Source organism: Lipotes vexillifer, unplaced genomic scaffold, assembly GCF_000442215.2.
Source record: "Lipotes vexillifer unplaced genomic scaffold, Lipotes_vexillifer_v1.1 scaffold1783, whole genome shotgun sequence".
In the NCBI taxonomy this organism is placed as follows: Eukaryota; Metazoa; Chordata; class Mammalia; order Artiodactyla; family Lipotidae; genus Lipotes; species Lipotes vexillifer.
The window spans coordinates 995,425-1,005,943 of record NW_006777435.1 but is presented as its reverse complement, the minus strand read 5'-3'; the positions used below and the strand labels follow the sequence as shown (position 1 = coordinate 1,005,943).

At 47.0% G+C, this 10,519-nt stretch overlaps 1 protein-coding gene and 1 pseudogene across 3 annotated transcripts in view; one reads left to right on the top strand and one right to left on the bottom strand.

Moving 5' to 3' along the window:
* Window positions 1–10,519, top strand: part of GGT5 (gamma-glutamyltransferase 5) — a 26,030-nt gene that overhangs the window by 7,860 nt on the left and 7,651 nt on the right. For 2 of the 3 annotated variants that reach the window (XM_007451029.1, XM_007451028.1), the window contains exons 2-3: window positions 9,714–9,844; window positions 10,156–10,251. In XM_007451029.1, the coding sequence (XP_007451091.1) occupies window positions 9,714–9,844; window positions 10,156–10,251 (227 nt within the window). The remainder of the gene's footprint in view (window positions 1–9,713; window positions 9,845–10,155; window positions 10,252–10,519) is intronic. The other variant, XM_007451030.1, reaches the window with a different exon arrangement.
* Window positions 5,548–6,395, bottom strand: LOC103078913 (40S ribosomal protein S8 pseudogene; annotated as a pseudogene).

Below are 10,519 nucleotides of genomic sequence, written 5' to 3'. Positions count from 1 at the left end.
AAAGCTAAAAAAAAAAATCAGGGTTTTTTTACATTTTTTTTTGCATTTTTTTTTTTTTTTTTTTTTTTTGCAGTACGTGGCCCTCTCACTGTTGTGGCCTCTCCCATTGCGGAGCACAGGCTCCGGACGCGCAGGCTCAGTGGCCATGGCTCACGGGCCCAGCCGCTCTGCGGCATGTGGGATCTTCCTGGACCGGGACACAAACCCGTGTCCCCTGCATCAGCAGGCGGACTCTCAACCACTGCGCCACCAGGGAAGCCCTATTAATATCTTTTTAAATACTATTTATTTATTTATGTCTGCGTTGGGTCTTTGTTGTTGCGCATGGGCTTTCTCTAATTGTAGCGAGTAGGGGCTACTCTTCGTTGTGGTGCATGGGCTTCTCATTGCGGTGGCTTCTCCTGTTGCATAGCACGGGCTCTAGGTGCATGGGCTTCAGTAGTTGTGGCACACGGGCTTAGTAGTTGTGGCTCACAGGCTCTAGAGCACAGGCTCAGTAGTTGTGGTGCACAGGCTTAGTTGCTCCGTGGCATGTGGGATCTTCCCACACCAGGGATTGAACCCGTGTCTGCTGCATTGCCAGGCAGATTCCTAGCCACTGCATCAGCAGGGAAGCCCTATGTTGATATCTTTATTATGTTATATGGTAAATATAATAGCAATATTAGATATATATGATATGGTCCTCTTAGTTCTTACTCTTTCAATATTCTCTATTGGCTTCTCTGATGGTTAATTTTATGTACCAACTAGGTTATGGTGCTCAGTCCCAGTTGTTTGGTCAAATATTAGTCTGCACATGACCATGAGGTTATTTTGTAGATGTGATTAACATTCACAATCAGTTGGGACTTCCCTGAGGGTCCAGTGGTTAGGACTCTGTGCTTCCACTGCAGGGGGCATGGGTTCCATTCCTGGTCAGGAAACTAAGATCCCTCAAGCTGTGCAGCCTGGCCAAAACAGAAACGAAAACAAAACACATTTACAATTAGTTGACTGTAAGACAGATTGCCCTCCATAATGTGGGTGGGCCACACCCAATCTGTTGAAGGCATAAAGTGAAAAACCTGAGGTTCCCCAGAGAAGAAGGAATTCTACCTCAAGACTTGGACATAGAAATCCTGTCTGGGTTTCCAGCTTATTGGCCTGCCCCACAAATTTCAGACTCAAAACTACACCATCAGCTTTCCCCTGAATTTATAGCCTACTGGCCTGCCCTACAGATTTTGAACATGCCGGCCTCCACGATAACGTGAGCCAAGTCCTCAAAATAAAAATTTCTCCCTATATGTATATTCTATTGGTTCTGTTTGTTTGAGAATCCTGACTGATACCATTCCCCACTGTGAGTAATACTGAAACTGCCTGGTAACTTCTTCCTCCTGTTCTTCCCATCTCCCAGCATAGGGTCTAAAGGGATATCCTTTTACTGTCAGTTAATACCTATCAGTCAAGCAGTGAGCCTCTTCTATTTTCATATATCCTTTCCATTCTCACCCCACCCTCCTCTTATATCCGCACAGCAGACCTCACGACCCATAATAGCTTTAGCTGTTTCTCCCATTTTTTTTTTCAGTTAATTTTCCCTCTTCCCACCAGATGGATTTTCTGTCCATACAATCAGCAAAAGCAAATTTTCCATTGGCACAATTAACACATCCATAACATCCAATTTTATGTGCAATAACGCAGGCAAATTTACTTTTATCAGTACTGGGGGCCTGTAAAGCCAGAGTCTTTTTTTTTTAATCTATTATATCTGTTATTTAGCCCATGAGTCAAAGACAACAGCCATGTCCTCAAAACAACATCCCTACCCCATTTTTGTAATGGTTGTACTACTGTACCTACATTTTCAGAACAATAGCCATTCCATCTCTATACTGTTTCTGTTATAACCATCATTTTTAGTCTTAGATCTACTGGTCAGTATATATTTCTTAGTCCTACTTCTTACGGCAAAGTCTTTCCAGTTACTTGAGTTGTCTAAAGTTTTTTTTTGTTTGTTTTTTTGTTTTATGAGATTTCTCAGGAAGGGTTCATGGGGAAAATATTCACTGAGTTCTTGCATGTTTGTAACAGTCTGTGGCCCTTGGAGGTGAAGGTCAGTTTAGCTGGATATAAAATCCTTGGCTCACATGTTCTTTCCTTGAATGTATTGATTATAACACTCCACTGTCTCTGGCATAAAGCATTGATGTTGAAAAGTCTGATGACAATTTGATTTTCTTTCTCTTATAAGAGACTTAGTCCTTTTTACCTAGATGCCCAAATAATTATTAATTTTTATTAATATCCAATAGGTTAATTTGAATACATCTCTATATTGGCTATTCTGAATTGATTTCCCGATGCAGTGGAATGCGCTTTTGACAAGTAATTTTTTTTTAATCAGAAAAGTTACCTTAAATTGTAGTTTTTATTATTTATTATGTTCCATAGATTGGGCTTTCCTCCTTGGGACTCCTATTAAGTGTACGTTTGATCTTCTTTATATCTGTATTTTAAAATCTTTCTTCATTTTTTTTAGAAGATTTATTTTTTATTTATTTATTTATTTAATTTATTTTTTGGCTGCATCGGATCTTAGTTGCAGCGTGCGGGATCTTCGTTGAGGCATGAGGGATCTTTTCGTTGCAGTGCGTGGGCTCTTTGTTGCGGCACATGGGCTTCTCTCTAGTTGTGGCATGCGGGTTTTCTCTTCTCTAGTTGTGGCGCACGGGCTCCAGGGCACGTGGGCTCTGTAGTTTGTGGCACAAAGGCTCTTTAGTTGAGGCGTGTGAGCTCAGGAGTTGTGGTGCCCAGGCTTAGTTGCCCCGCGGCATGTGGTATCTTAGTTCCCTGACCAGGGATCGAACCTGTGCCCCTGGCATTGTAAGGCAGATTCTTTACCACTGGACCACCAGGGAAGTCCTTCTTCATTTCTTTTTGATTGAAAATAATTTCCCCCTTTTCATCTTATCTTTCTTTTAATGTATCTCTATAGGTATTGGCTCTGTGTTTATCCTTGTTTAGCCTTCACTTCTGATAACTTTTTCTTTTATGCTTCATTCTTTCCTGAGTTCTATAATTTTGGTTTTTAAGTCTTCAGCTTCTCCAGCCACTTCACGTTAAGGTTTTTCTAATTCTCATGTATACTGTGTTTCATTGCTTCTGTAGTTCTTTTAATTTATTTAGCACATCTTAAAAATATTAAGTTGCAGTTTACATCTGCTCTGTGGGCTTGTCTTTCTGGCCTGCCTCCACGGGACATTATTCTGATTCTTATTATCTTTTTTCCTTATATCAACTCTGTATGGAGTGTGGCTTCAATACCTTTTATTGTTCATGTTTAAGGAAGATGAGTTTTCCTGTACTTTGAGTTTAGAAGGTAAGTCAGAATAGGTTTTATAGCATCATGGCTCTTGGTTCCTTTTGTTGTTTTCACAAAATGATTTAAAATATATATATGGCCTCCTACTTTCTGGTATTTGTCTTCTCTTATCACCTCCACAACTTTTTTTTCTGGCAGCACTGCACAGCTTGTGGGATCTTAGTTTCCCGACCAGGGATTGAACCCAGGCCCTTGGCAGTGAAAACGCAGAGTCCCAACCTGGACCACCAGGGAATTCCCTACCTCCGTAACGTTTTGAAAACATCTACATCTTCACTATCCTTTGCCCCTGTCGTTCCTGTCCTGCTCAGTCTGACTTCTCCTCCCGCTGGCTTCCCCTCCGTGCAGGGCCCTGTTCTGGAGAGAGAATGGGATCCCCCATGTGGAGAGTTCTCAGGACCCAGAACTCCTCGGCACCCTCCAAACTTCCCTTGGCCACCTTTCACTCACCCGTAAGCTGGAGACTGCAAAACTCAACCTGTAAAACTCATCTGCGCAAAGGTTCTCGGGTTAATTGGTCTTCCAGGCTTCCCTGTGAGAACCAGTGGGCGGTCTGGGAGTTCTCCAGACCCACTGTCTCCCCTTCCCTTCCTTCCCACCATTGCTGATAACCCTACTTATTTTTTTTTATTATTTATTTATTTTTTTGGCTGCGTTGGGTCTTCGTTGCTGCGCGCGGGCTTTCTCTAGTTGCGGTGAGCGCACAGGCTTCTCATTGCGGTGGTTTCTCTTGTTGCGGAGCACGGACTCTAGGCACACGGGCTTCAGTAGTTGTGGCATGCGGGCTCAGTAGTTGTGGCTCGTGGGCTCTAGAGCGCAGGCTCAGTAGTTGTGGCTCACAGACTTAGTTGCTCCACGGCATGTGGGATCTTCCCGGACTAGGGCTCGAACCCATGTCTCCTGCATTGGCAGGCGGATTCTTAACCACTGCGCCACCAGGGAAGTCCTGGTAGGCAGATTCTTAACCATTGCCCCATGAGGGAAGCCCAATCCTACTGCTTTTGATGTATGATATTTTCATTACAGTTGGTTCAAAATATTCTCTAATTTCCATTGTACCGGCTTCTTCGTTTCATGGGTTATTTAGTAGCGTTTGTCTTGATTTCCAAATGTACGAGGATTTTCTGATTTTTGTGAACTTGTTGAGACTTTAAGGTCCAGAAAACGATCAATTTTTAAAACTATTCTGTGCATTCTGGGACAGAGTGTGTGTGCAACACTGCTGTTGAGCACAGTGTTCTGTATACGTCAGTTCAGCCAGTTTATGACGATGTCCTTCACATCTTCTCCAGCCTCACTGTAGATTTTCTTTCTTCTCCTTCTGTCAGTTACTGAGGAAAGTGTGATGTTTGTCTGCTTCTTCTCTTCATTCTGCCCATTTTTGCTTCATATATTTTAAGACTGTTAAGTGCATATACATTTCTATTTTCAGATCTTCTTATTGAATTGAGGTTTTTATAATAATAACATGTCCCTCATTATCTCTAACAATATTTTCTTTTAAAAGCCTACTTTGTTTGAAATTAATGTGGTTATACGAGCTGTCTGGGTTAGTGTTTGTCTGATATGTTTTTTTTATCATTTTAGCCCCTATGTGTGTCTCTCTCTTTTTTTAATTGAAGTAGAGTCGATTTACAATGTCACGTGAGTTTCAGGTGTGCAGCACAGTGATTCTCTTATCTATTCTTTTTCAGATTCTTTTCCCTTATAGGTTATTGCAAAATATTGAGTAGAGTTCCCTGTGCTCTACAGTAGGTCCTTGTTGGTTACCTATTTTATTCCCCTATGTCTCAATCTATTTTCTATATATTCTATCCTTTTTTCTCTCTGTAGTTAAATTTGGATATTTTGTATTGAATTAATCTTTTTTTTAAAATTTGTGTTTAAACGGTTGGTAATCTCCTGTTAGCACTGAGCTCCTAATTCCATGTTTTATAGTTGCCAGTTCTCTGATGAAATTCTTAATCTTGTCTTTTATTTCCTTGCATATAGTTATTCAAAGTCTGAGGTCTGACCCTTCATAATCTGGAGATCCTATGGTCTTTTCCTTCATTATCTATGCTTTCTCTTGGGCTTTGTGCTGTCTTCCTTCCTTGTTTGCCTGGTCTTTTTTTTTTTTTTTTAATAATAATAAACACCTTTTTTCCATGAGCTAAGATAGGAGGGAGGAGGATTTATCTGCTTTTCGGGGCCTTGGTATTCCTCAGATAGAATTCCAGCTCCTTGTCCTCGAGCACAAAGCCATCTGCTTGACCACACTGGCCTGGTCTTGAAGTGATGCATGCAAGATGCTTGCCCTGCTAGAACTGCTCCTCTAGAACAGTGGTCCCCAAGCTTTTTGGCACCAGGAACTGGTTTCGTGGAAGACAATTCCACGGACCAGGGCGGTGGGTGGGGGGCAGATGGTTCAGGCAGTAATACAAGCGATTCTCAGGCAGTAATGCGAGTGATGGGGAGCAGCAGATGAAGCTTTGCTTGCTCATCCCCTGCTATGCGGCCCGGGTCCTAATAGGTTGCAGGCCGCTGGGGACCCCTGCTCTAGAAGACTGCTGATTTGGGCATTCTTCTTCCTTTCTTCATATTTCTTCTGAATTTTCTTTGATTGTTTTTTGTTCAAAGTCTCTTCCTCCTCAGGAGTCAGCTTGGCCTCTTCTTGCGGCCCAGGGGCAGGGCACAGGGGGGCTTGTACCACTGTGGGTACTGTGTGTTGTTGGTGAGCGTGATGCCGTTCTGCACCAGGGTATTGGCATGGACCGGTTCATCGTTGGATGCATTGTAGACAATATCAGTAATCCTTGTCTTGCGTGTACAGCACGCCAAGCCCCAGGAGAAGTTCCCCACGTCCAGCCTCAAGGCCTGGTACTTCTTGTTGTCTCCCCACACGCGGACTGTGTCCGTGGTGGGGACCAGTCTTGGTGTTGGCAGCAGGGCATCCCAGCTCACACTTCCGCTTCTGGTTGTAGGGCTTCCTTTTGCCCTAGGTCTTGTGGTGCTTGTGCCAGTTGTCCTGAGAGATGCCCATCTTTCGGCACTGGCTGGAAAGAGGGCTTAGTCCTTTTTTTTTTTTTGCCGTACGTGGGCCTCTCACTGTTGTGGCCTCTCCCGTTCCGGAGCACAGGCTTCCGGATGCGCAGGCTCAGTGGCCATGGCTCACGGGCCCAGCCGCTCCGCGGCACATGGGATCTTCCCAGACCGGGGCACGAACCCGCGTCCCCTGCATCGGCAGGCAGACTCTCAACCACTGCGCCACCAGGGAAGTCCCAGCTTAGTCCTTTTTAACTGAGCACTAGTGAGCGTGTATAAAGATTGTTAAAACTTTTTAGAAATAATTTGACGCCTATATGCACAGAAATCTCTGGTGTTCCTATACACCAACAATGAAAAATCAGTAAGAGAAATTAAGGAAACACTCCCATTTACCATTGCAAAAACATATAATACCCAGGAATAAACCTGCCGGAGGAGGCGAAAGACTTGTACTCACAAAACTATAAAACACTGATGAAAGAAATCAAAGATGACATAAGCAGATGGAGAAATATGCCATGTTCTTGGATTGGAAGAATCAATATTGTGAAAATGACTATACTACCCAAAGCAATCTACAGATTCAATGCAATCCCTATCAAACTACCAATGGCATTCTTCACAGAATTAGAACAAAAAATCTTACAATTCGTATGGAAACACAAAAGACCCCGAATAGCCAAAGCAATCTTGAGAAGGAAAAACGGAGTTGGAGGAATCAGGCGTCCCGACTTCAAACCATACCACAAAGCTACAGTAATCAGGACAGTATGGTACTGGCACAAAAACAGAAATATAGATCAGTGGTACAGTATAGAAAGCCCAGAGATAAACCCACGCACATATGGTCACCTTATTTTTGATAAAGGAGGCAAAAATATGCATAGGAGAAAAGATAGCCGCTTCAATAAGTGGTGCTGGGAAAACTGGACAGCTACATGTAAAGGAATGAAATTAGAACACTACCTGACACCATACACAAAAATAAACTCCAAATGGATTAAAGACTTAAATGTGAGACAAGACACTATAAAACTCTTAGAAGAACGGGCTTCCCTGGTGGCACAGTGGTTGAGAGCCCGCCTGCCGATGCAGGGGACACGGGTTCGTGCTCCGGTCCGGGAAGATCCCACATGCCGCGGAGCGGCTGGGCCCGTGAGCCATGGCCGCTGAGCCTGCGCGTCCGGAGCCTGTGCTCCGCAACGGGGGACGGGGTGGGGGCCACAACAGTGAGAGGCCCGCGTACCACACACAAAAAAACAAAACTTAGAGGAAAACAGGAAAAACACTCTTTGACATAAACCACAGCAAGATCCTCTTCTGAGGATGTCAGAAGCCCTGCTTGGCCATTCAGCCTCCTCTTCCAGGACTGGCAGTAGTCTGGAGGGGAAGAGCAGCTCCAAAAGCCAGGCTCCTCTCACTTGGAGGCCTGTATTTCTCTCCTGCTTCTGACGCCCTTGAGCAGATGTTTTCTGTTTGTCTGGCTTTTCTAGTTGTCTGTGGAAGTTTGGTCTGAATTGTTTAGTCTTTCATTACTAGGATGTCTGCTTTACATGTTAACAGATTATTTTTTTAAAAACCTATGGGTTTTTGCTTTACATGTTAACAGATTATTTTTTTAAAAACCTATGGGAGCAAGGCAGATGCAGGGGACCAGATAGGAGACTGTTACAGTAACCCAGGTGAGAGATGCTGGTGGCTTAGACCAGGGTGGTGGTGTGGTGGAGGAGGTGATAAGAAAGGATTGGAATCTAGGTGTATTTTGGAGGTATAACTAACAGGCAGGATTGGCCATTGGATATGGGGATGAAAGAAAGTGACCAACCAAGGATGACTCTGAGGTTTATAGCCTGAGGGTGAATGGTTGTGTCCTTTTCTAGGATCATGATGACTAAGAAAGGAGCAGTTTGGGGGGCAGAGGGGGGAGGGAAGGAAAAAGTGCAGTTTAGGTCATGTCAAGAGTGAAATACCTCTTAGATGCCTAGGGGAGGTAGCCTGTGGATGGCTGGGGATAAGTGCCTGGAGTTTAGGGGAGATCAAATTTGGGGGTCATCAGCACAGAGGTTGCATTTTAAGCCCTGAGCCTGGATCAGCTCATCTGGGGGAGGACACAGATGTACCAGGACCAAGGACTGAGCCTGGGGCTTCTAACATCCTGAGGTTGGGGTGGTGGGAGGAAAACCGGAGCGTGGTAGGTGGGGGCCCTGAAAGCCTAGTGCGGAGAGCACTTCCGAGGTCAAGTGAGATGCGGCCTTTGTGATGGGAATTTAAATTTGTTTTTTCCAGTTTGTCTTTTTTCTTTGTTATGGTGTTTTATTCTAATTAAGATGTGTGTTTCTCTGTGCCTGGATGTAGAATCTTAGTTCTTTCATACTTCTGGCTTCGTGCCCTCTTTCCAAGATTACCTGTGTCCATGTGGCCCCCATGTGTGCCCACGTGTGGGCCCAGAGCAGGGATATGTGGCTCCGGGGAGGGGTGAGCCCAGCATGGAGTCGTCGGATCAGTGTTCCTGAGCTGAGAAGGTGCTGGGGTCAGCGGTGGGGGAAGGGGACCCAGGCCCAGCCCCTCTTTGGGCCTTGGTTTCGCATCTGTGACCTTGAGGTGCTGGGGAGGATTCCTGGCTGTGAGGGAAGAGGCAGCCCCCAGTGAGCTGTGCAAGGCTGTGCCCCAGGGAGACGGGCGTTTCCTCGGCACAGGCCAGTCTGACCACCTAGGAGCTGAAGGGTTCACCCCTAGCTGCCCATGGACAGATGGGGAGACTGAGGCCTGAGAGCATTCCCACAGACCGTGGGGCCCTGGGAGGGGCTGTGGAACCCATCAGCCCAAGCCCTAAGCCCTGATGGCAGGGCAGGATCCCGGGGTCACTTGAAAAAGTCCAGTCTTGAAGGGGTTGGGCCAGTGTGTGCCCAGTGAGATGAGGAGTGGCATCTGCCAGGCTAGGCTCCCAGCGCTGCCGGGAGGAACGGAGGGGCTGGCCCGGGCCTGGTTCTCCCTGTTGCAAATGAGCCACTGCTGCTGGGAGGACCTAGGGAATAATGGCAGCTGGAGAGCTTTGTAAACTGAGAAGAACCTTATATACAGCCAGGGGCAGTGTAAATAGCATCACAATTTGCAATCTGTAGAGTGCTGCACACCTGTGAGTGGCTGGACTTGAGGGGGCAGCCCAGTGTGGTCTCAAAACTAACCTGCGGTTTGGTGGCAGCAAGCAGGCCACCCACCTGTCCCTGTTCCCCAGTGAATGCTAGCAGAGCAGCCCAGGTCAGGAGGCCAGGGCAGGGGAGCCAGGCCACTTCCTCTGTGCCATGTTCCCTAGAGCCATCCTCCAGCAGCACGGCTCACCCGTGGATGCCACCATCGCGGCTCTGGTCTGCACCGGCGTTGTCAACCCCCAGAGCATGGGCCTGGGTGGAGGGGTCATCTTCACTATCTACAATGCGTCCACAGGTGAGTCCATACGGGACCCCCGTGGGGAGGATGGGCTCGTCCAAAGGTGCTAACAGTGAGGTGCTTTTAGACCACCTGAGTGTATGGCCGACCTGCCCTGTCTACCCACACCCCTTCCTGAGTCTCTCGGTGCCCCCCAACCTCTGCAAAGCCTAAACCGAGTGTTAGCGCAGAGGCCAGTTCATGGTACAGAGAGAGAAACTGAGGTCGAGAGCAGGGCCAGGGCTGTCTGAGGGGGACTGTTGGTGTGCAGTAAGGCCTGGCAGCCACCGGGGTGCCCCTGACACCCCACACGCCCTGCCTAACTCCAGGGAAGGTGGAGGTCATCAACGCCAGGGAGACGGTACCCGCCAGCCATGTCCCAGGTCTGCTGGACCAGTGCAAGCAGGCCCAGCCTCTGGGCACAGGTGAGGCCCTAGAGGGGCCACCCGCTCCCACCCCACCAGACCACTGGGGCTGACCAGAACCCCCCACACTGAAGGGGCAGCGGCCCTCATGGATGGCTGAACCACCCTGGCACTGAGGGGTGGCAGCTGGGGATGGGGAGCCCCTGCGGAGGTCCTGACTCCTCGGGTTTTCCCGGGGGAGGGCTCTCTGAGTTGGGAGGGACGATCCAAGCAGAGGGACCACCTCAGCCGCAGGCCCGGAGAGTTCAGTGGAGACGGGTTGGGGGGC